At 38.8% G+C, this 26,084-nt stretch overlaps 2 protein-coding genes across 6 annotated transcripts in view; one reads left to right on the top strand and one right to left on the bottom strand.

Moving 5' to 3' along the window:
* The window catches only part of rtkna (rhotekin a), an 82,119-nt gene extending 72,931 nt beyond the window's left edge, over positions 1 to 9,188 (top strand). For 3 of the 4 annotated variants that reach the window (XM_048189026.1, XM_048189027.1, XM_048189028.1), the window contains exons 7-12: positions 106 to 200; positions 2,066 to 2,172; positions 2,261 to 2,389; positions 5,079 to 5,244; positions 6,243 to 6,347; positions 8,035 to 9,188. In XM_048189026.1, coding sequence (XP_048044983.1) covers positions 106 to 200; positions 2,066 to 2,172; positions 2,261 to 2,389; positions 5,079 to 5,244; positions 6,243 to 6,347; positions 8,035 to 8,654 — 1,222 coding nt within the window. In that variant the 3' untranslated portion in view covers positions 8,655 to 9,188. Of the gene's footprint in view, positions 1 to 105; positions 201 to 2,065; positions 2,173 to 2,260; positions 2,390 to 5,078; positions 5,245 to 6,242; positions 6,348 to 6,947; positions 7,039 to 8,034 lie in introns of all 4 variants that reach the window. The other variant, XM_048189029.1, reaches the window with a different exon arrangement.
* Positions 9,189 to 13,803: 4,615 nt separating this feature from the next.
* Positions 13,804 to 26,084, bottom strand: part of si:dkey-40c11.2 (drebrin-like protein B) — a 43,724-nt gene continuing 31,443 nt past the window's right edge. Inside the window, exons 5-16 of one of the 2 annotated variants that reach the window (XM_048189025.1) lie at positions 24,027 to 24,164; positions 23,771 to 23,848; positions 19,204 to 19,355; positions 19,061 to 19,115; positions 18,837 to 18,911; positions 17,707 to 17,812; positions 17,152 to 17,598; positions 16,670 to 17,074; positions 16,482 to 16,580; positions 14,509 to 14,621; positions 14,363 to 14,414; positions 13,804 to 14,280 (exon numbers count right to left, since the gene is read on the bottom strand). In XM_048189025.1, coding sequence (XP_048044982.1) covers positions 14,144 to 14,280; positions 14,363 to 14,414; positions 14,509 to 14,621; positions 16,482 to 16,580; positions 16,670 to 17,074; positions 17,152 to 17,598; positions 17,707 to 17,812; positions 18,837 to 18,911; positions 19,061 to 19,115; positions 19,204 to 19,355; positions 23,771 to 23,848; positions 24,027 to 24,164 — 1,857 coding nt within the window. In that variant the 3' untranslated portion in view covers positions 13,804 to 14,143. Of the gene's footprint in view, positions 14,281 to 14,362; positions 14,415 to 14,508; positions 14,625 to 16,481; positions 16,581 to 16,669; positions 17,075 to 17,151; positions 17,599 to 17,706; positions 17,813 to 18,836; positions 18,912 to 19,060; positions 19,116 to 19,203; positions 19,356 to 23,770; positions 23,849 to 24,026; positions 24,165 to 26,084 lie in introns of both variants that reach the window. The other variant, XM_048189024.1, reaches the window with a different exon arrangement.

Genomic DNA, 26,084 nt, shown 5'->3' with positions numbered 1-26,084 from the left:
TAATTTGATTAATTCACCAGCCTATCATGTAAGTAATTCAATTACATTTGTATTTGACAACACTAGTTTAAATATGTTTGCATATTCCCTTTTTTATGTTTACAGGGGGCCCAAATATCATCTTTTGGCTCACACGACCCTCAATCTCTCACACGTTCAGGACAGCTTCCGCACACATGACCTCACCATCACAGGAAATGGTAAGAAGCCTCTTTCTACCACTGCCTTTCTAAAACTCTGTTTTTAATTAGGAACATCTTTATTTGGGGTATATACAGTGGCATGAAAAAGTATGTGAACCCCTTGCAGAATCTGTGAAAATGAGAATTATTTTAATAAAATAAGAGGGATAATAAAAAATGCATGTTATTTTTTGTTTAGTACTGTCCTGAGTAAGATATTTTACATAAAAGATGTTTGCATTTAGTTCACAAGACAAAACAATAGCTGAATTTATTAAAATAACCCCATTCATAAGTATGTGAACCATTGATTCTCATTACTGTGTGTGGTTACCTGATGATCCACGACTGTTTTTTTGTTTTGTGATGGTTGTTCATGAGTCACTTGTTTGTCCTGAGCAGTTAAACTGAGCTCTGTTCTTCAGAAAAATCCTCCAGCATATTTGAACCCTTTCCAGCAGTGACTGAATGATTTTGAGATCTGTGTTTTCATATTGAGGACAATTGAGGGACTCAAACTCAGCTATTAAAAAAGGTTCAAACATTCACTGATGCTCCAGAAGGAAACACGATGCATTAAGATTCGGGGTGTTAAAACTTTTGAACATGATGAAGATGTCACAATTTTTCTTATTTTGTTTAAATATCGTTGTGTTACATTTTGTACTGCCCTTCGGAAGCAACAGAAGATACTTGCATGTTTCCCGGCAGAAAAATTAAGTACAATTTACCTTGATATTTGAATTCAAAAGTTTTCACCCCCTGACTCTTAATGCATCATGTTTCCTTCTGGAGCATCAGTGAATGTTTGAACCTTTTTTAATAGCTGAGTTTGAGTCCCTCAATTGTCCTCAATATGAAAACACAGATCTCAAAATCATTCAGTCACTGCTGGAAAGGGTTCAAATATGCAAAAATGCTTGAAAACTTTTGAATCTGCAGGAGCTGGAGGATTTTTCTGAAGAACAGAGCTCAGTTTAACTGCTCAGGACAAACAAGGGACTCATGAACAACCATCACAAAACAAAAAAACAGTCGTGGATCATCAGGTAACCACACACAGTATTAAGAATCAATGGTTCACATACTTATGAATGGGGTTATTTTAATAAATTCAGCTATTGTTTTGTCTTGTGAACTAAATGCAAACATCTTTTATGTAGAATATCTTACTCAGGACAGTACTAAACAAAAAATAACATGCATTTTTTATTATCCCTCTTATTTTATTAAAATAATTCTCATTTTCACAGATTCTGCAAGGGGTTCACATACTTTTTCATGCCACTGTTTGTGTGTGTACTGTATATATCAGGCACAAAATTACAGTATTTTATCTTTATTTTGTATTTTTGATAATATAATTATATGTAGTATTTTTGATATTAGTGATAAAATAAGATGCTTTATCTGATAAAGAGGTTGTAACATCTAAGTTCTGTCATCGAGTGCTTCTGGGATTTTATTTAAAGCACATTTGTTTTATGACACGATAGTTTTCTTCACATTGCAGGTAATCAATTACAGACAGGCCTGCAGAGCACATTTGTGTGTGTCTTGTCTACGTCTGTCAGATTTATTGTGTTAGGGTCGCGCTCATAAACTTCTCTAGATGGCCAGTCTTGGTGTGTGAAGGGCCAATAAGAGGTGCTTATGGCCGTCTTTATGTCTGAGGAGTTACTGCAGACATCAGTCTTACAGCCTGAGTGTGGGCTGCTCGCTCTCGCAGATGACTAAAACTATAGAGTGCAAAACATGACATCATTTGAATAGCTTGTTTACTGGGTTTTAAAATACAGTTTCTAACTTTGTAAGATCACACATTCCTTTATCATTCTCTCAGTAGGAGTGTCATTACCATCTCATTTTGTCTCTCTCTGTAGAGGAGTGTTCGTACTGGCTGCCTCTGTATGGCAGCGTATGTTGTCGCCTGGCCGCTCAACCTCACTGTATGACACAGCAGATGATGAGTGGCTGTCTAAGGGTAAAGGTGTGTAGGAAACACATTCACTCACTTCAATATCATATGTCCCCATTTCATTTTTCTCTGGCTAATGTTCTCCTTCCTTTCCCTCAAGCTTGGAGGTGAGCCACAAGGCTGGACAAATGTCTATGGTGTTTTAAAAGGAACGAATCTCTTCTGTTATCATCAGAAAGAGGACATGGAGGCCAGTGTGGAGCCCGTCTTAACTATTGGTATTAACAAAGTAAGCCACTTTCAGTCGCTCTGGGAATTTTAAGCATGCTCATTTATGCACGATATCAGGGTCATTGTTCTTCTTTTGGAAAATCATGAGATATTTTTCTATTGTGATTTTTATAAAAGAAATCTTTCAAATAGATTTCAAAGTCTGTTTTTAGAAAGATGTTTCTGTTAGAAGATTTTTTATTGTGTCAGTAGTTATGAAAAGACTTTTTGTTTGCCGTGCACTGGATCTGTATCTTTCAGTGCCCCTAGAGAGCTGCGTATCATGAGCACAAAGAGCTTGTTTTAACATCTGAGAGCTGCACTGTGAATCTGCACATTCCTCAGCTCTCAGGTGACTGCTACGCGAGGCAGATGCTTTACTTGAGCTCTGCTGCCACTTACTGGTTTTAATTGGAATTACTACTAAATACTGCACAACATGATCTTTTTCTACTGGTCGGGTATTACTAGATTATATAATCTGACTTCAAAATAAAAATATATGCATAGTCCATAATGTTTTAAAGGGGGGGTATCACACACAGTTTCTACCAATCTCATGTTAATCTTGAGTACCTATAGAGTATTATAGCATCCTTCATATCGCCAAAACATCTTTAGTTTAATCATATTTATAAAAGATACATATGCTGTACCGAGTTTTTCCGAAAACAGCCGAGCACCTGGTGGCGTGTCGTTGTGAGCAGAAATAGAGTGACGAGCTTTCACAAGCACGCGCAGCTTTCGTGTAGAGATCGGCTGCAAGCTATCAATGGTCAGCTAAACAAATATATTTAAACACACGCAATACACCATCGCATTATCCCTGGATAACTTTTGAATCACTATAATTAAAGGTGCCATCGAACTTTTTTTTACAAGATGTAATATAAGTCTAAGGTATCCCCTGAATGTGTCTGTGAAGTTTCAGCTCAAAATACCCCATAGATTTTTTTTAAATAAATTTTTTTAACTGCCTATTTTGAGGCATAATTAGAAATGCGCCGATTCATGCTGTGGCCCCTTTAATTGCTCGCGCTCTCCGCCCCCTCCCGAGCTCTCAACTCTATCATTGCATAAACAAAGTTCACACAGCTAATATAACCCTCAAAATGAATCTTTACAAAGTGTTCGTCATGCAGCATGTCTAATCGCGTAAGTTTAGTTTTTATTTGGATGTTTACATTTGATTCTGAATGAGTTTGAGGCTGTCCTCTGTGGCTAACGGCTAATGCTACACTGTTGGAGAGATTTATAAAGAATGAAGTTGTGTTTGTGCATTATACAGACTGCAAGTGTTTAATAATGAAAATAACGACAGCTCTTGTCTCCGTGAATTCAGTAAGAAACGATGGTAACTTTAACCTCATTTAACAGTACATTAGCAACATGCTAATGAAACATTTAGAAAGACAATTTACAAATATCACTAAATATATCATGATATCATGGATCATGTCAGTTATTATCGCTCCATCTGCCATTTTTCGCTATTGTTCTTGCTTGCTTACCTAGTCTGATGATTCAGCTGTGCAGATCCAGACGTTAATACTGGCTTGTCTAATGCCTCGATCATAGGCTGGCATATGCAAATATTGGGGGCGTAGATATTAATGATCCCGACTGTTACGTAACAGTCGGTGTTATGTTGAGATTTGCCTGTTCTTCGGAGGTCTTTTAAACAAATGAGATTTATATAAGAAGGAGGAAACAATGGAGTTTGAAACTCACTGTATGTCATTTCCATGTACTGAACTCTTGTTATTCAACTATGCCCAGGTAAATTCAGTTTTCAATTCAATGGCACCTTTAATATAGCGTTTAGTGAATGATGAATAATGAATTTATAAATTCTCTACGTTCGTGTTGTTTACATTATATGCACTTAGGCGCCTATTGCCAACAAAACAGACATTTGAAGCAATTTTACTCACCACCTGCGGTTCTGACTCATAACCGGGATCATTATTGCTGTGACCACTCCATCTTTCAGTTTCAAATGATCTGTAAATCCAGTGTAGAACTGGGCCTTGTTTATGAAACCATAAGCGCCGATCCTGAGGGCTTGAGCAGCCGCGGAAAAACATGAGATATTCTCCATTCATTTTAACCAATAAAAAGTGATTGCAACTATCAGTTTCTATCTTTATTTTAATAACAAATATCAAGAGCGCATCAATGTAATGCGAGAGCACTACTCTCTCAGCTCCACTGAACCCTGGCTTCTTTGGGAAGCAAGGTTATCTTTCCCTCACAACCAAAAACACACTTCTTTGGTGACATTGTTGATTTCGTGAAGTCCTGTGTCCTGTGCAGCGCTGCCGACAACTTCCGTAAACCCAAACGTGCGTTGATGGGCGTGCTCTTGCTCTGGTCGACGTGTGTGTGCGTGCTCCTCCGGGAGAAGCGCCCATAAAAGGAATTCCGCCCCCATTTACATCACACAGGCCCATACTCGAAAAAAAGACCCCAAAGTCTGTCAGGATTACACAGACTGACAGGAGTACACATAAACAAATATGTGAGCAGTCAACCATTACCTATGTTTTTGTTTCAAATTAGCATACTTTTATTTTGCACTGAATTTCCTTTTTTTTTTTTTTTTTTTTTTTTTTTTTTTTTTTTTTTTTTACTATGATATATTGGCTTACCGTTATATACTATTTATATAGTTTATAAAGAGTTGTTTTCGTGTGTCTCTATTTCAGGAGACAAGAATAAGAGCTGCAGAGAAGGACCCTCACAGCAAGGCACAGAATATCTGTATCACTAACCAGTATGGAGGAGAGGAGGTGACGCACACACTAGCAGCAGACAGCAGAGAGGACACACAGCGCTGGATGGAGGCATTCTGGCAACAGTTCTATGATATGAGTGAGCACATGAACTGACAACTTACTAAAATAAACCATATCTTGCAATAAGTGACTAATTTATTCTAAAACCAAAAGCCAAAAGAAATGAACATTACTGTGCAAAAAATCCCTTCAAGGTGCAGTAAGCAAGTTCTAAAAGAAATGCTGTTGAAAGTGGGTCGGACCAAACAGCACAGCACCCTTGTAGCCAATCACCAGAAGGGGGCGTGTATGAGCAAGAGGGAGATTTGAAGAAAGACTGTAGAAAGAGATGGCTGAGAAAATATTAGAGGAATATCACAGGAAAATAAAGGGTTATGATCAGGCAAGAGATTTAGGACGTACATTAATATTAGAAAAGGTTTCCAGCGCTGGAGAGATCTATGTGGGAACGCCTGAAAATGGGGTTGTGTTGTTTCTGCTCCATACGTGAGTAACATTGGTTTTGCTATGTTTCACAGAATCAAGATATGCTGTTATTGTGTCATTGTTTAACAGGACTGACTAACAACCAACTCTTGCTTGTATATACTTGTATACTGTATGCTAATTTTTTTTATTTTGTCATTTGTTCGTCATCTTTGCTTTAAGCATTATTTTGCTTTGCTTCAGCTGTGATAAAGAGGCATCCACTCTGCATCGCATGTTCGTGCATTTTAGGGACGGAGCAATGAAGAGTGGGTCGTTTTTTTGGGTTGATTTCAAATATCAACAGTGTTTCTCAGAAATTGCTTACTGCACCTTTAACTGTGGTAAAATCATGTTTATGTCAGCCTTTGAGTGGCTTTTTGCTGTTATGAAACGGTGATGACAGCAATGTGCTCAGAAATATATATTTAAAAATAATACATATTTAATATTAATAAATGATTTGTAATAATATTAACATATTTATGAATAATAATTTAATAATTGTAATAAATAATTCTTCTGCCAATTAATATAGTTTATTAGCCTGATTGCAGGCTCAAAGCCTTTGCCAAAAACGTTTGACTAAGTCACTTGCGCCCTCTACAGGCCAGTGGAGGCAGTGCTGTGACGACCTGATGAAGATCGAGCTGCCTTCACCACGCAAACCTGCCATAGTCACGCCGAAGCAGGGCTCCCTGTACCATGAGATGGGTGAGTGCATTCAGAAACACTGTAAACACACACATTTAGAGAAGTTTTAAGCCCTAGTTTGTTACAAAATAAAGACCAGAACTGCAGCACTCCAGAGCCATAACACTAGACAGATGATGACAGAAATAATGCACAAGCAGGATTTCATGTCATGAATAACACAGATATGAGTCTAACGATGATGTGTGGATTGAACTGCATGTCCTAGTCCTCTTTCAGATCTAAATCTTTCTCTTTATCAATTTATCTCCTTTTAACTGCTAAATGAGAAAGCTGCTGTTTCTGACAAACTGACAGTCTTTTCTCTCTCTCTCTCTCTTTCTTTGTCTTATTTTCTGTGTGGCTTTTATGTATCTCATTGCTGATGTTTTCCTGTCTGTTTTTTTCCCTCCTTCCCTTTGTTCCTCACTATTGATTTTTCATACACTTTTGTATGAAATCATGTACATTCCTGGTTTCATGCCTTAAATTTATAATCCAAACATCCATTCCATACATTCCCCAACCACTGTACTATTATTTGGTTGTTATATAAACACTCATTCCCCATGCCCTCCCCACAACCCTGGTGCATTTTGCTGCCCTCCCCCTCCTCCTCAGTGGCCCCTGCATCCTGTGAGGGGCTTTTGCTGCAGGATAACGCTGTCTCTGCTGAGATCCGAGCTCTGCTCTCCTCCTATTACAATGACAGGTGAAGTAACTGTAATGAGAAGTTACCTGACCTCACCTGCTACCCACAGAAGATGCTACTGTCCCATGTCATCCCAACCTTTTTGTCACCCCGTGACCAAGAACTTTTACTTTAATTATGGTTCTAACCTTTTATAAATTCAATGTATAATACACTTTATTATTATTATTATTATTATTATTAGATAACACCATAGTAGATTGATGTATTTAATTTGCTTTCAATTTCACTTGTTTTATTTTAATACGTTTATAATTTTATTTAATTTTTACTCTCATTATTTTAATTTTATTTTTTTTATTTCAACAATTTATTTTTATTCTAAAATTAAAAATATAATAGTAAAAATATAAAATGTTAAAATTAGTACAAATTAAAAATTGCAAATTGCTGTTTTGTTAACAGAATTATTTATTTTATTTTAATGAATTTTAATTTTTACTTACATTATTTTAATTTTACTTATTTTATTTATTTATTTTATTCTAGAAAGTGAAAATCTAATGATAAAATAAATTTATAAAGAATAAAAAATTGAAATGATATGGTTTTATTTTTACCAGTTTATTTTAATGTTTTTGTTTTATTGTATTTTCACTTTTTGTACACATTATATAACAAAATAATTTTATTTTATATTTTTATTGGTTTAAGTTTTACTATTTATATTATATTATATTATATTATATTATATTATATTATATTATATTATATTATTATAAGCTCAGATTACATCAGATTCCAACATTCCAACCAATTCCAGCTTGTCAGTATTTTAGTGTGAGAAGAAGCTAAGTGGTCAAAAGTTACGAAAACCTGTCCCACTAACTGAGAGCAATAATATAAAGTGTAGGATGTTGATGATGTTCTCAAACGACTATAAATTAAGCATGCGACTGTAAATAGACTGCTCTTCCAGGACTCAGACAATTTACATTTCTGCATCTTTTTTAGAAAAAGATTTTCATTGTGGCTCCTGTTTCTCTTCCGTCACAGTTATTGACACCTCTGACGACATTGGAACGGTCACTGACATCCTGGCACGTCGTATTGAAGAGTTTGAGCTGAGGACCCAGCTTGGATCTCCACCTCACTGGATGTCCTTGTTTGAAGATCCCCCGAGAACCCCCCTCAACCATCAGCACCTGCCGCCCCACTCGCCCAGCCCTCGCCTGCACAGCCGCCAGCCCCGCAGCCCACGCTGCCACCGCACACCCGGCCTTCTCTCCTCCAACGCCAGCCTGACCTCAGACAGCGACAGTCCCGCCAGCGTCAGCCCCTGCTTTCGCCAGGCATGGTCCCCCGACACCTCTTCCTCCTCCGGTCACTTCCGCCCACGTACCCTCTCCCTGGACGCCAAGCTCTCCACTCTGCGCGGTCGGGGCTACGGTGGCTTCCGGTGCACCTGCCAGCCGCCCACGGCCAGCTCTGTCTCTCCTCGCCCCGCTCAGACTGCTCTTTCCTGCTCCAGTTCCACCTCCAGCAGCAGCTCCAGTGAGGGCAGCAACAGTCAGGAGTCAGACCTGGGCTTCTCTAGACCGTCCAGTGCTCGCCGCAGCCTGAGGAACCTGAGAGCCAAGCTAGACCCCAGGAACTGGCTGCAGAGTCAGGTGTAGCTGTCACACTTCCTCTGGTTACTGTCAGAGCCATCACAACTTCCTGTGTCCCCCTGGAAAAAAACTGGAATACCTGAGGTCATGTTTGCTCAACAGATGTCATTGCATCCTTTTTACGTAATAACACATAGAGCAACATGCAACTTTTTCTTCTGCCTTTTAAAGGAGCTTCACAATGGGAACTGAATATTATTAGATATATAATACACTGTTAATATATATATATATCATTATACATTGTCTCTTCATGAAATGCCCATTATTTTGGATCTGTGGAGAGTGTGCTGTTTTTATGTGAGAGAGATTCCTGGTACAGTGGTTTTAGACTGAACTGAAGCAGTTGTCCTGGTGTTGTAGGATCTGAAAATGTAACTTTTTGACCAGTCATTGTTTCGTTTTAGATATATGATGCTTCATGAAGCATCGGAGCATAATGAATCAGTGTATCGAATCATGATTCAGATCGCGTGTAAAACTGTCAACGGCTGAAATCACGTGACTTTGGCGCTCCGAACAGCAGATTCAATACACTGATTCATTTGTGCTCCGAATCTTCATGAAGCAGTGATTTGAAATCAACCATCACTAAATAAGTCGTTATTTTTTGGGGTTTTTTTTGGCGCACCAAAAATATTCTCGTCGCTTTATAATATTAATATTGAACCACTGTACTCACATGAACTGATTTAAATATGTTTTTAGTACATTAATGGATCTTGAGAGAGGAAATGTCATTGCTCCCTATGAAGGCCTCACTGAGCCATCGGATTTCAACTAAAATATCTTAATTTGTGTTCCGAAGATTAACGAAGGTCTTACGGGTGTGGAACAGCATGAGGGTGAGTAATTAATGACAGAATTTTCATTTTTGGGTGAACTAACCCTTTAAGGCTGGTCATATACTACCATTCAAATGTTTGGTGTCATGAGATATTTTCTTGTTCTTATTTGTATTTGAAAAAAATCTGCTCACCAAGGCCATATTTATTTTGATCAAAAGTATGTATCAAAAAATAACATTTATCCCTATGATGCAAAGCTGAATTTTCATCATTACTCCAGTCTTTTTTTTTTCTCAAGAGAAATCTTACTGACCCCAAACTTTGGAATGGTATTGTATTTCAGGATCAATGAGTTTCATGGAAACACAGTATTAATAAACCTACCATGTGAGAAAGTTAGCTTAAAAGGTTAGTTTACCTGAAAATGACAATTCTGTCATCATTTACTCATTTACTCTCATGTCATTCCAAACCTGTATTAAGTCCAAAGTATACTTCACTTTTTACGTGTACGCAACGGTCAGCGTACAGTGCGTGTGACGCGAATTTCGTCATCGGAGGAGTATGCGCGTACTGTATGTGCACCGCCGAATTTTTGTAACCGTGCGTACTTTGTATGCTCAAGTCGCATTTAATTTTTTTTTTTTGCAGTATTTACATGGGTTGGAACTCGTGTCGAGAGATTGTTCATGTGTTGAACGCCTGTGTATGCGTACAAGTCAAAAGAAGTATACTTTGCAAGGCTGTGCATTCGACTGTGCACGTTTGCTCGTGTACACGTAAAAAAATGATACTGTGGGCTTCACTTTGTTTCCTCTGTGGAACATATTTTGAGAAATGCTCATTGTTTTCTTCCATACAGTGGAAGTCAGGAGTAACCAAAACTGTTTGGTCACCAACATTCTTCAAAATATGTTCTTTTGTGTTCTACATAAGAAAGTCATACAGGTAAATGATATAAATACATGCGAGTAAATGATAATTGTCATTTTTGGCTGAAATATCCTTTTAACACTGATGAATTTCACTTTTGTCACTGCATCTTAAATACCAACCTGCAAGTTACTTTCTTTCAAGGTGCACTGACAGACATATACTGACATCTTGTGGTGTGGAGGCAGCATTACAAATCAATATTTTTCATTTGGAGAAATGCTAACAGTCAGCTATGAGTTATAATTTCTTAGGCAAAGCATCTAATAACAGGAGGGTTCCTGAGCTAAAGCGAGCACAGTAATATTGCTGGTCGTGTGATCTTAACATGACCGCCCCCATAATGTGACCCGCTCCATATAAAATAAATCAGCTTTTGTTAGGTGAATATCAATATGACTGGAGTCTTCATCTCATGTGAATGTACGTGATTTGATGCATATTTTTTCAACAGTACTATCATTTCATTTTGACACCTGAGTGCATCTTTAACCTACAGTATAAGTGTGTAATATTTGCTACTCTTTGTTACAGTTTATGAAACTTTCTTTGCGTGGCTTCAATATATATGCAAAGGTCCAGACATCTCAAGTCTCTGTATTCAGGATTATAATGATGGGATATAATGTGACTCCTTTTACTACCTGTGACTGTGATGACCTCAGGATTACTGTACATACCTTATCACGCTCTGCAAATGTGAATCCCCACAAGTCATAAAAAGTAAAAAAAAAAAAAAAAATCAGAATGCACATTAACCAGTATTCAGCACAAGCAATGAAATATGGCTGATAGTTGAACGTTTTGAGCGTTTTGTTTTAATGGTGCTTTGTTTTGAGCCATTCTGATTGAGAAAGGTTGCAAAGGCTCTACTATGCAAAGCTACAACAGCTTAAAGTTAATTGTGTATTCTAGATTTCGTTTACATAAGCGGTACATGCATTATGTTTTCCTTTCCCTTGTTGGCTTGCAGGTCAGTTTTGTCAAGCTTCTAACTGCTGAATTTGAGTGTTTCAGTGTCATAGCGCATCTTCCGGATCAGACAAATTGTGTATTTGCCTGAAGACTATTATATTAGCAATATTTACAATAATGAAAGACTAGTTGGATAACTATTATTGTGATTTCAGTAAAACCTCAGGAGTGAAGTTACAGTCCATCTTGCCATTAAAATATTAAACAGACAGGTTAATAACTTTTCTGTATTGCGGAAAACATATCTGCACACTATATTAGGTATCCAAACCTGTATTATATTTTGATCTTTCATTTGAGATTAAAAGAAAATCAGATGGAGACAAGTTTTCTTTATACCGATTACACGTATACTGTGTAACAAATATCAGAAAGTTGTAGAAATAACAAACTTTTCCTCTTAAATTCAGAAGTAGTAGAGAAAAGTTTTGTCCTAGTAACTATGACACTACAACACTTAACAGTTCTCAATCCGTCAAAGGGCCACTGACATGTATTTAAAAACTGTAAATTCATTTAAACACTATTTGTTATTGTAAAGTTTTGTAATTTTCATTTTGTGCTTTTATTAAAGTTGTATTTTACCATATTAATTTTTGTTATAAATAAAATTATATTGACATTCTATCAGATGAGTAAAGCTCTAACTATCCTTGTAGAGAACACTGATTGTTAACTTGGAGGTAAGTTTCATTTCAGCAGGTTGTCTGCATGTCTTTGGACAAATCACTAATAGATTCATGTACAACCATTTATTGTAAAAAAAATTACCTAAATTAAAAGTAAACAGCAGTTGTGTGTGTGTGTGTAATTCTCTTTAATTCTTGCAGTGCTTTATTCAAGACTAATGGACTAAATGTTCAAGAGAGTAAACTCATTATAACCCAGTAAAGTGAATCCAAATCCCTTTAATTTGATCTCGTGCATTACATGTGTTGAATATGGTTTCGTGATGATTATGATATTCAAAACAGTATGAAGGCAGTGTACGGGTTGTGCAATAAATCAAAAACATGAAAGCATTATTGTAGAATGTGAAAAAAAACCCCAATCATTTATTACAAAGAAATGACTAACAGAGAGCATAGAGTAAATTAAATGTGTTGGTGAAATTCTGGTATTGTTTGATCTTTCGCATTAATACAGAAGAACTTTGTTAGTTGTACCTATTACTGAAATGTGGTTACACAAGTTAAATGGATTAGACAGACCCTCTCTGGGAGGAAATACATCTATGTTCATGGTCAGAGATAAATAAATTACATAGAAAAACAATGTGTATTTGATAGTATTTACACAGTGAGCACAGTCTTACACTACTGTTCAAAAGTTTAGGGTCAGTAAAATTTTAAGGATATTAATACTTTTATTCAGCAAGGATGCATTAAATTGATCCAAAGTGACAGTAAAGACATTTATAATGTTATAAACTATTTCTATTTCAAATAAATGCTGTTCTTGTAAACTTTCTATTCATTAAAGAATCCTGGGGGTAATAAATATCGCCGTTTCCACATTGTAATATCGCTGTTTTTAACATTGATTAGTATTACAATAAGAAAAGTTTCTTGAGCACCAAATCTGCATATTAGAATGATTTCTGAAGGATCATGTGACACTGAAGACTGGAGTCAGTGCAGACTGAAAATTACATTTTAAAACATATTTAATTAGAATATAGTGATTTAAAATTGTAATAATATTTCATATTACAGTTTTTACTGTATTTTTGATCAAATAAATATAGCCTTGGTGAACATAAGACTTTCAAAAACATTCAAAAAAAAATCTTACCGACCTCAAACTTTTCAACCGTAATGTGTATGGAAGAATTTAATTTTGACAGAAGATTCAGAGCATTTAAAAACATGCAATGACTGCCAAGTTATATCAGTCTCTGCTTATGAGATAACACTTAAGATTTGATTTTTTTTTAAAACCATTTCATTTGCATTGGCTTTCATAATAGCAAGGGATTTAAAACAAGCTAAAACAACTGCATTTATTTCAGATGTCAAAATGTTGGGAGAGCAGGGTTATGGTGGGTTGGGAGACCCACCAGTTGTGGTTCATTCTCTCTGTTAGGCTAGTTTGTATCTTTGAACACCAATTTCTCAGGAGTCTCCTATGATCGAATCATTTGATCTTGGCAATGACAACTTCTGTATTGTCCGCACACCTTTGCAGGTATGACTATTCAGAATGCTGTAAACACATCTCTGCTTTAAAAAAAACATGGCATGTTACAACTATATAACCTACATTATCAACATGTCTCATACTGGTACTATGACATAGTACTAGTTCTGAAGAAAGTTTGTATACTCAGGGCCAACTGTTTTGTGACTGTAAGCTGGACTTATGTGTAAAGGCCAAAAGAAAAAAACTGAAATCTGTTCTCCAGATGACACCTCCACCACCTTTGGTATCATTTAGTAATGATAACAGTAACAACAGTATGTAAAATAATAAATGATGTAATGTGTAAATAATAAAATGATGATAATTTGTGTACAATTGTAACAGAAATTGTACTGATCTCACATCATGTGAGAATCCTCCTCAGTCTTGCAGCTGATGATCATTAAAACCTCAATTTTCAACTTTAGCTGCTTGTTTTGGAACTCAAGGAATTGTTGGCTGAGTTGTGCCTGTGAACGCTTCACTTCCAAACCCTTTTCCTGTGACTCTTAATCTCAGAGTACATGGTACATCCTCATTGATTGGGTTTTGCGGTTTAGTCCCTGAGAATTGGTGAAAGAAAAGGGGGAAGAGGACCCGTCTTTGAAGGACAAGTCTTTAGATGGTTTCCACAAAATTGGCAGGAAAGAGACCCTGGCGTCCATCTTTGCTGGAGCCCCTCCACCACGCTTTGTCGATTGTTTCCACATCACTGATGATGTCACCAGGTTCAAAAGAGAGCTCAGTGTCATCCTCTGTGAAGATCAGAGAAGTTTCAAAGGACATCTCTCAAATGACAAATTGCACAATGCTGCTGCAGAAGGAAGCAACACTAACCTGCTTGGTAGTCATATAATGCTCTCACACGCAGAAGCCTTTCTGGAGATGTCTAGAGTAAGAAGGAAGAACGTGTTTTAGTACTGCTGAATTCTTTTATCACATTAAGATTCATTATGAGTCATGATGTATGGTGTAGTACGTACTTCGCCATTCTCAGTCACCAACTCTGTTTGGATTTCATCGTCATCTTCCTCCTCACGATTAACCTTGTAACAGAACCGCTCAGGTGTGCTGTGCTCAGATACATCAACATCCTCTACTTAAAAACAAAACAAGGTGTAAAACACATAATTCATGTATATATTCATCACAAGAGACAACAAAACTAGATAACTTAAAGGCATAGTTCAGCCAAAAATGAAAATTATTCCATGATTTACTCACCCTCAACCCATCCTAGGTGTATATGACTATCTTCTTTTCAACACAATCAGAGATATATTTAAAGGTGCCCAAGAATGCTTTTTCACAAGATGTAATATAAGTCTAAGGTGTCCCCTGAATGTGTATGTGAAGTTTCAGCTCAAAATACCCCATAGATTTTTTTTAATTAATTTTTTTTAACTGCCTATTTTGGGGCATCATTAACTATGCACTTTTTCAGTGCGCCGCCCCTTTAATTCGCGTGCTCCCTGCCACACGAGCTCTCGATTATATTACAGCACATTTACAAAGTTCACACAGCTAATATAACCCTCAAATGGATCTTTACAAGATGTTCGTCATGCATGCTGTATGCATGCTTCGAATTATGTGAGTAAAGTATTTATTTTGATGTTTATATTTGATTCCCTATGAGTTTGAGGCTATATGCTCCGTGGCTAATGGCTAATGCTACACTGTTGGAGAGATTTATAAAGAATGAAGATGTGTTTATGAATTATACAGACTGCAAGTGTTTAAAAATGAAAATAGCGACGGCTCTTGTCTCTGTGAATACAGTAAGAAACGATGGTAACTTTAACCACATTTAACAGTACATTAGCAACATGTTAATGAAACATTTAGAAAGACAATTTACAAATATCACTAAAAATATCATGATATCATGGATCATGTCAGTTATTATTGATCCATCTGCCATTTTCGCTGTTGTTCTTGCTTACCTAGTCTGTTGATTCACCTGTGCAGATCCAGACGTTACTGGCTGCCCTTGTATAATGCCTTTCATAATGTTGGGAACATGGGCTGGCATATACAAATATTGGGGCGTACACCCCGACTGTTACGTAACAGTCGGTGTTATGTTGAGATCCGTGTGTTTTCCGGAGTCTTTTAAACAAATGAGATTTATATAAGAAGGAGGAAGCAATGGAGTTTGAAACTCAATGTATGTCTTTTCCATGTACTGAACTCTTGTTATTCAACTATGCTAAGGTAAATTCAAATTTTGAATCTAGGGCACCTTTAAATATCATTATTTAAAACACAATGCCGTGACGTTCTACACTACGCCATGACGTACTACGCTATGTCCTATGTTATAATGCGTAATACGTCATGTCATTGCGGAAGTTAGCGCTTTTTTGACGTACATGTGTATGGCTGTCGCACCGGAAGCTCGTTATTTTACTATATAAAGTTTTAAATAAGGATATATGTCTTACACAAACAAATCGCTTCACTTTAAGAGGCTTTTTTTAACCCCCTGGAGTCGTATGGATTCATTTTTTTTTTAATGGATGGATGCATTTTTTTCAAAATCTGGGCAGCTATTCACAACCATTATAAACCTTGGAGGACAAAGGATATTTTTAAATATATCTCAGATTGTGTTCGTCTGAAAGACGATTGTCATATACACCTAGGATGGCTTGAAGGTGAGTAAATCCTGGGATAATTTTAATATTTGGGTGAACTGTCCCTTTATGTCTGGAATACACTACACAACTTTTGCCCTGATATGCAGTCTGGAAGAGTCAACCTTACTTCCTGAAAGTCAGCTCCAGTCTGCAGAATTTGGGAAGTCAGAGTTGACAGATTTCACAGAATATTGCACAGCGTATGCTGAGCGCAGACATTTTTTCAGATTCTGATTCCATCCAGTCAGAGCAAACATGTTTGATATTTTGAGTCGATTTTAGAACACCTTTGGAACAACTTGAAAGTCTGGTACCTCCAATTAGCTCATGACCTGTACCATTCAGTGGTCTGCCACATTCAGATCCATCTTCTTCAATCATCTGATCATTCTCTGATGCGTTCACACATGACTCTGAACACACAGCACAAGAAACATGACAATGACATCCCAACCTTAAAAACATTCTGCATTTCTTCACATTACATTTGTGTTCCCATCACCTTGGTTATTTGGTAGGTCTTCCTCATCTTCATCATCTGAGATCGGTACCACATTTCTGGGCACCTGGTTGACATTAGGGTGGAATTCCTCCGATTCTGCAGCAGGCTGCTCCTCAGAGTCTGCTTCATCCTCAGACTCTGACTCTGACTCTGGTTCCTGCTCTTGCTCCTCAACCTCCACCAGGGGGCTGATGACACTCTTCTCATCCTCAGGCTTGAATCGTTCCTCTACTGCTTTCACTGCTTCTTCATAGTTTGTGGTGATCATAGTATGAAAAGGTGGATCTGACATGGCTGAAGTTTCTTCTGGTTCCTCTACCTCTTCTTCATCTTCTTCGACCAGCACAGCTTTGGCAGTGAAGTCCACTTCTGGTTCACTCAGCATTTGAGAGCCAGTTACAAGCTCTGGAGGGAAGATAATGACAAGATGAGTCAATTTACAAGACTTTTTTTTAAAACCCTTTAGACCTAAATTAACTTACCCGTAGTGTGCAGTGGGTTATCAGAGAGTGAAGCTGGAAGGCGTTCTGTTGTGACAGCAAGTTCCTCCCTGCTAACGTCATAGGTGCAAGACTCTGGCTCTGGAGATGGAGAGGAAGATGAATCATGTACTGGGGCTTGAGGAGGTGATGACTGGGGTGGGGGGGGTCTGGTGACAGGCAGACCGGGCGGAGGCGACACCGGTGGGACAGAGCGAGGGGAAGGTGATGTGGGAGGAGATGTTTCAGGGCGCTGTGGTGAGGGGATTGTCCGGTAGGGTGGACTAAGTGGGGACGTTGGACGTTTGAAGGATGAGGATGGGGTGCGTGAGAATGGAGACCTTGCAGAGGGACTGAGAGGGGATGTGGGACCAGAATTAGAGTTGGACCTCTCAAAGATGAAGGCTGTGTCTGTCAAACTGCGTTGGTAGCGACGGAATGGAGATTTGCCTGAGGACCAGAACATAAACATAAGTCAAACAAACCTCAAATGAATACAATGAACACTGTAAGCTGAAAAAAGTTGATTCATTTTGGGTTTATAAAGGCCTTGTTTACCTGATCGTGGTGATCCAGGGCTTAAAGAATTTTGTGAGGATGCGGATAACTGCCTAAAAAACTCTCTGGGATTGATGGTGCGCTGGGAAACAAGTGCTGCTGCCTCCTACAGGACAGAATAAAAAGCACTGTTCAATCCAACATTGAACCAACATAGATATGAATGGGCCATAAAGGGTTAGTTCACCCAAAAATGAAATTTCTGTCATTATTTACTCACCCTCACCTTCGTTCATCTTCAGAAAACAAATTAAGATATTTTTGATGAAATCCGAGAGGTTTTTTTATCTCGCATAGAAAGCAACAAAATTAACACATTCAAGGTCTAGAGAACTAGTAAAGACATTTTTAAAATAGTCAACATGACTACAGTGATTCAACCTTTTTGTGCACAAAAAACAATAAACCTCTTGGATTTCAACAGAAATATCTTAATTTGTGTTCCAAAGATGAACAAAGGTCTTGCGGGTTTGGAACGCCATGAGGGTGAGTAATTAATGACAGAAATTTCATTTTAGGGTGAACTAACCCTTTAAAACAGAGGTTCTCAACTGGTTTTGCTTAAGGACATTTTACAATGGACATAAAGTGGTGACCCGACCAAAATTCTTTAGGATACAAAAGTAAACAAAAATGTTCTTATGATCAAACGCCATTTTACCACACAAAACACTTTGTGTTCGGCGTAAACCATGTTTGTTCTTGTTGAAGTTGCATTGCATTGTAGCCTGTGAAATACTTTATTTTACACTTCTTTTATCTTGCACAAAATACCAAGTTTGATTGGACTTTGATGTCAGCAGCAAGATAAGGAATTGCTTCCCTCATCCTTTTAAAGTGAATTAGTTTTCTATTCATTTTTTATGACAGTGATACACAATTATATGATGAATCATATGGTTATTTTTTGTATTCCTCTAAAAACAACTGCTTTACATTACATTATTGCAGGAATAAAAAATAATAATAAAAAAAGAAAAGCCAACAAAACAATGTTTGGAACTTGTGATCTAATTGATTGTAATAATAAAGTTTAATTTTACTGTAGTTAAGTGTATGAACTACAATACACTTACTTCAGGTTGTACATTCTGAATCTGGATGATTCACAAAAAAGGGGGAAAACTCACTGCTGCTTTCTCAATGGACTCGCTGCGTCTGAGTCGGGCCCTCATGTCCTCCTCATGCTCTCTCTGCTGCTGCTCCTACCAATTATATGAAGAACTCAGCATTATTACAGGACATGACTACATATGATAATTTACCCATATGCAGATTCACTACCATGTTTAAAAGATTGCAACTTTTTACACTCTCAATAAAAGAAACTGAATCCACTCATTAACGCACTCACCCATCTCACTTTTTCCTTCTTTCTAGCCTCTTCCTCAAGCTGAGCCTGGATCCTTCTGAGAAAAAAAAAACAAGAAGGTAAAGCTGAAGGAAATAATACTCCTTCAGACAGAAGTGGGTTTTGATAAGGTGGACGTCACAAACCTTTGTTCCTCAATCATCTGTAGCTTTTCGTTCATCTTTCTGTCTCTCTCTTCAGCCTCTTTTTTTTCCTTTAGAACTCTTTCTCTCTCCCAGCGCCGTCTGTCTTCAATAGCCCTCCGACGTTCTTCCTCCTTTCTCTCCTCCTCCTCACGCTAAAACACAGATTTAGGAGTCTGAACTGATTTTTACTTGGTTATTTGATTTGATTCTTACTGATTATAATATAAATTATTACACAGCTCTCTTGATTCTGGTCAATTACAAATATTAAACACTAAATTACATAATTTGACTGTACACTATTCCTTACTGACATGGCTAGGACGTTTCTTTTAATAGTATTATTTTAAATTATTTGTTTGGCGCACTGTGCGTATCATGAGAGGGCTAAATAATGTTGTTTTTATTTTTTACATAATTTTTAAATTGATTATTAAAATCTATCTGAGTACACTCAAGACATATTAAAAAGCAAAAGAGAATTAAAAAAAATAAAGGTGTGCGTTTGTGTGCTGTAAAGTCAAATATGTGTATGGGCGTGCATTGTTGGGCGTGGGGATATGGGTGAAAAGAAATCTGATTAGCTAGTTTAGTTTCGTCACATGACATGCCAAAATGACATTACAGATAATTAATGTTTTAAAACAGGCTCAAAATGAGTAAACGCTCTCTAAAACAGCTAAATTCAATTGAAACATTTGCAAAAAAGGCCTAAAAAAGAGTAAGGATGGAGAAATAAAATAATAATAAGAAAAATTTAAAAAAGAGTGTCGAAAACATACTCGGTTACTGACGTAACCTCGGTTCCCTTAGATACGGAATGAGTACTGCGTCGAATGTCTTATTATACATAAGACGAGACGCATATGGGGAAAACTCCTTTTTTCTCCAATTTCTGAAGCCTTTTTCAATCACGCAGTGAAACTGCATGGCCATTGGTTCATGAAGTTAAAGTAAATGAACTAGCGCGAGCCAATGGTGAGCAAGCCCACTCGAGCCCAGGCTATATAAGTGGCCGTCTCACCATGGAAAATCGATTTAATTCGACTGAAGCGACGCCATGAGGCATCCCACGAGTAGCATGTCAAAGTAATCGAATGTCTCACACCGTGCTACGCAGGGTGACGAAAGAGCATCTGGGCAGAGAACTTAAAAGGGCTCGTGCCAGATACCTATAGGACAGGACGGCCCGGACAACAGGGACTGAAATACTGTAGTCATCCTCCTAATCCCATATAGCCAAGGCGCCAGCGGGGCCTTGGATGCATAAAGTGGCCATAAAATGTAGTTATACCCGGACATGGTCTGGGACATAACAGAAAAATCATAAGCTAGTCACAGCGGTGAGGCTTACGCAGAAAAGACCTGTGTCTGAAGCGCTGGAACGTCCAGGTTATAAAACCTGACAAATGTGGACAGCGAGGCCCAGCCAGCTGCCACACAGATATCAGCGATATCGGCCACAGGACCATGCCGACGAGGAGGCCATGCCTCTCGTGGAATGCGATCTTATGCCTAAAGGGCATTGAAGGCCTAAAGAGGAGTAAGCGAGCGCTATGGCATCGACAATCCATCTGAAAAGTCTGGGCTTCGTGACCAGAAGACCTTTCGTGCTGCCACCGAAGCAGACGATAAGCTGTTCCGCCTGGCGAAAAGAGGCGGAACGGTCAATTTAGGCCCTCAGGGCCCTGACAGGACAGAGTAGGTTAGATTCCTGATGAGAATAACCATATTATTCCTCTCACTTGAGAAATGAGGTCTTGCCTCAAAGGAATCGGCCATGGTTTCTTGGGCGATAACTGTGAGACAGGTCCGAGAACCATGGTTGGGTCCTCCACAGAAGAGCACCCTCTCTGATTTATTTGACAACCAGGGGAATCAGAGTGATCGGGGGAAAGGCATACAGGAGGAGGATGGGCCAGTCGTGGGCCAGCGCTTCCCTGGTTTTTGAGAAATATATTGGGCAATGATAATTGTCTTCTGAGGCGAAGAGGTCGACCTCTGCCCTCCTGAAGACATCCCAAATTTTCTGAACTGTGTGGGGGTGTGGTGACCATTCCTCTGAGGGAGGGTTGTTCCGGGACAACATGTCCACTCCTGTGTTCAGTACGCCCTGTACATGCGCTGCTCTCAGTGAGAGCAGGTTGCGTTGGGCCCACTCTAGGATGGTTTTTGCTAGAGTGAAGAGGGGCTTTGAAGAGAGCCCGCCCTGGTGATTTATGAAGGACACCACCGTCATGTTGTCTGATCTGACCAAGACATGGTATCCCACCAGGAGAGGAAGGACGGCTTGGAGAGCTTGATATACCGCCATAATTTCCAGACGGTTGATATGAAGCTTGCTTTCCGGCCCGTTCCAGGTGTTGAAGGCCAGACGGTTGTCACACAGAGCTCCCCAACCTATCTTGGAGGCATCTGTGAAGACGACCTTCCTCCTGTTCATCGTCCAGATTGCCACACCCTGCTTGTCTTCCAAGGGGCCAGGGTCGCGACGCACGCCTGGTTCACCTTGAGCAAGCAGTGACCATGCCAGGCTTGGGACGGGACTCGTAGCTTCAGCCAGAACTGCAGTGGGCACATGTGAAGCAGGCCAGAATCAGGAGCCAGAGATCGTTCTAGCGAGACCACGGCCCTCATGCGGGTCAAGTCTAAAATTATCTCCAGGAACGAGACACATTGGCTGGGAGATAATGAGCTCTTGGGAAAATTTACCCTGAGCCCCAAGCACTCTAAGTGGTTGAGGATGATGGATCTGTTCAGGGCCCTGTTCAGATGTCTGAGATCGAGGATGGGTCTGAGACCGCCATCCTTTTTGGGAACTAGGAAGTACCTGCTGTAGAAGCCTGACTCGCTCAGTGCTGGGGGAACCACTGGGGGGCCACGGCGTTGAATAATGGGGCCCGTTGAGTGAATTGGAGTACATAACCTCGTTTTATTATGTTTAGAACCCAAGTTGACACTCCGGGAATGGCCTGCTAGGCCTCGGACCGCGTGGCAAGGGGCTGGATAGGTTCTGGCACTAAGTCGCTGTGAGGGACTGTGGCGCACATATGGGGTGTATGTTTGTTTTTTATTACTTTCGCTATAATACCGGTGCACTGCCAGGGTGTTTGAACATTTTCTCGAGCACCCGGAACTGATTGGGGTGACAGGAAAATAGAGCGAGGCATTTTGGAAGGTGGTCCGGCTGCAGCGGGACTTAATGTTCTCCTCTTTCTTTCTCGGGCATCAGGCTGACTTCTGAGGTGCAGGGTCTAGCACGATCTTGGGCCGGAGTCCCTGTTGCTTCGGGGGGTGGCGCTGCCGGTGCTCAGGGCGTGGCGCAGGCTGAGTGGTTAGCGGCGTAGCCTTGGGTGGCTGCTGAGCTGATGTAGGATTGGGGCGGCTCGAAGCAGCAGAGCTGGAGCGCTTTGGCAGGAACTGTTGCATAGCCTGGGACGACTTCTCTGCGGCTGTGAAGCACTCAGCAAAACCATCAACAGCATGACCAAAGAAACCAGTGGGGGAGACAGGCGAGTCAAGAAAGACAGCTTTGTCCGCGTCCTTGATCTCGGTCAGCGTTAACCACAGGTGGCGCTCCAGCACCACCAGACTGGCCATCGAACGCCCAATAGCCTGAGCTGTGGTCTTGGTGGCACGCAGGGCCAGGTACGTTCTGCATGGGACTTCCCCAGACATTGCACGTACTCACTGTGCCTGTCATCAGCATGCAGAGGGGCTCTGCACGTGCCACAGCTGCACATGCCATAGTTTTATGATAATATAATTAACATATTAAAGTGTGGCAATAAATTAAATGTAACAACAAAAACAATAATTATAATAATACTAATAATACCTACTAAGTTGTTTGAGGCAAGTAAATTGTGCTGTTATTTTATTGTTTTAATACTATTTATATGACAGAACATATGATAATGTAATATAGTCTACAGGCTTATATGTTTAAAATGTTAGTAAATGGACTTGAACTGAACTTCCATATACCCGTAGAGTAGTGGTCTGGGTTCAAACATTCCAACATGCAAAGTGAAGCATTCACGTGACTGGAAATAAAGTGAGGCTTAATTTTTCGTTAATCACATGTTTCTCTAAAAGCAACACACATTTCGGAACAAAGCCACTTGGAGATAACGTAAAAAAATAAATAAATAAATAAAAAAAATTAAATTCACAAAGCATCTATCTACACAAGCACATCAGAGTGCAGTTAGGCAAAGTGCATCAGATTTTCTAAGTGCGTGAGCAGGAAAGAGACAGCCGATCAGTCTATTTGTACAGCATAATATCATTCCCACCAACGCAATAATTGATTTAATCGCTTTTTGTGGACAACAACAAAACAAAACAAAAACAAAGGTGGTGGGGGGGGGGGGGTATTATCTTATACCCTAAGATAATTTAATTTTATCTTAGGGTATAGTTCTGTGCATACCCTAAGATAAAATCCTGCAGGCGCCCCTTTTGCTTGATACATTTTAATTATACCTTGTCTTTTGTTAAATACTGGCAAAATCTACAGCATTTTCTGTAAAACACAGGATATTAAGGAAAAGTCCAGCTGTACCTCTGCACGTGCCCAGAAGGAGTCTCTATTAATCCGTCTCATCTCCATGGCAGCATTTGTCTTCTTGTAGTTTGTACCCTGTGGGTGTGGAACAGAAATGCAACAAAAGACCCAAAACAACGAGATAATTAGACCACATCCCTTAAGTGTATCAATAAATTATACTGAGAAACAGACTTCATCTTTTTTAATGAAGGAAGCCCTTGTACACAGCCAAGTCTCTTTGTCTTCTTCTTGTTTTTTTGTGGTAACTTACCACAGTCTCCTCCTTATCCATTGCCCTTGAGGGTCTCCTCAGTTTCTCCATTGGTGGTCGAATCTTTGCAATAGCAGCCATAATCTGCTCCTCTGTCACCTCATCTTGCTGTGAGGCTGTAATAAATACTTGAGCCTCCTGTGATGACACAAACATAAGGAGATAAAAAAATACTGACCACATTGTTGAAGCTGCTCCAAATGAACACATTTAGCTATGTTAGATAAGTTTGCTTCTCAATGTGCCTGCTGTTTTATTGCATTTACAATAAGAACTGACTATTATTCTGATAATATTCTGCAAAACAACTTGAATTTTCTTGGTGTCTATGTAGACAACAAATACAGAGCTACAGAGTATGTTTTCTCATGCCCAACATATGTAATACATACAGGGCTCATCAACTTTTATGCTGTTTGTAAAAGTTAACATAAACAAGGATAGGAAGTGATTCACATTATTCTCATATTGATGTGTAATGTTTAAGTCTTGTTGCTATACAAAACAGTTTGTATATTAAGATATATTTTATGAACTAAACAGCTCATAAACATACTTTATCACAAGAAAAAAAATGAAATAACCCATTAAACATGAAAGTATTATGCATATTATTTAAAACATTTCTCCTTATATAGAACCTTTTTGGCATAAATGGTTCTTTAAAATTGAGTCAAAAACCCTAGGGTTCTATAGAACCTATTGAGCCTTTTTTCTAAGAAAAATGTAATGTGTGAATTTACACATTATTTATTTCTAATCTTTTTCTGGCCTGTTGCAAAACAGTTTTACACACGTTTTTACAGTAAAAGTAAATGCAAATAAAAAGAAATAGTGAGAACTAAATTTCAGTGAAGGACATGTAATGGCATATAAGAAAACAGACTATGGGTCTAAATCATTTTCAGTTATCAGAGGCAGGATGTAAGAATGAATAGGCCCAACACTAACATGTCTGTATGCTAAAGTTTCCCTTATAAGGCATTTTCCTGTCATCGGCATCAATCTACAGCTCTGAGGTCACTGAGATGAAGATCCATTGAGGATTTATATGACAGAACACCATGGTTAATTACTGCTCAACAAAACACCTCAGATCACTAAGTGAATCTAGTGTAAGAAAGAGTGATCTGGTTTGTGGGAGAGAAGGGAGTAGAAAAGCAATGAAACAGACATTGTGCCGGAGGGCCTCGTGAGTGCCGGATTGGGCTCCAACCCAACAAAACCCACAGCTTTACAATGGATTACCACACTGATACATTCAACCCTCTTTCCAAATTTCTCTGAAACGCACAAGAACTTGAACGTGTCAGGACCAATTTGTTTACTCATCGCTTTTTCTGTGACTGAAATGACTTTATCTACAGAACGTTAGGTTGAACTTGTGCTAATTCTCGGCTCCCTTCTTTTATCTCTTATTTTTCTGCTTGGGAGGAGTTAAATGACTTAATGCTCTGTTATTACTTGCTTTAGATGAGCCCCTTGACATGCAGTTAGCCCCAGGGCTTTAGCGGTAATGACAGTATGAACAGCTCTCATACACACCTCATGCCTTCAGCTGACAGCAAAACTATACCAGCACTTCCGTTCTTTAATATCTGGTCTCAGATCACACTCAATCAACCAAAAAAATAAAAAAATAAATCACACACTATAGTTCAAAGGCTCAGTAAGATTTTATTTTAAAAAAAAAATATTTTTTTTTCCTGCAAGGATGCATTAAATTGATCAAAAGTGACATTTATAATGTTACAAAAGATTTATATGCCAAGTAAATGCTGTTCTTTTGAACTCCATTGGAGAAATCCTGAAAAAAAAAAATCAGAAAAATACTAAGCAGCACAACTGTTTTCAGTGTTGATTATGATAAGAAATGTTTTTTAAGCATTAAAGCGGAACTCAGTAAGATTTGCGAAGCTCCCCCTACAGGTTCCTTCAGTGAATCACACTGTCGTAAATACTCCAAGCGCAGCTCTGGACTACAACGACTACAACGCTCACCGGCGCAGTAGTTTTGCAAATACAGTACAAGAAATCTCGATGGAGGTGGGTATTTTT

Source organism: Megalobrama amblycephala, linkage group LG4, assembly GCF_018812025.1.
Source record: "Megalobrama amblycephala isolate DHTTF-2021 linkage group LG4, ASM1881202v1, whole genome shotgun sequence".
In the NCBI taxonomy this organism is placed as follows: Eukaryota; Metazoa; Chordata; class Actinopteri; order Cypriniformes; family Xenocyprididae; genus Megalobrama; species Megalobrama amblycephala.
Note: the sequence above shows the minus strand (reverse complement) of the source record. Positions and strands in the feature narration are given on the sequence as shown.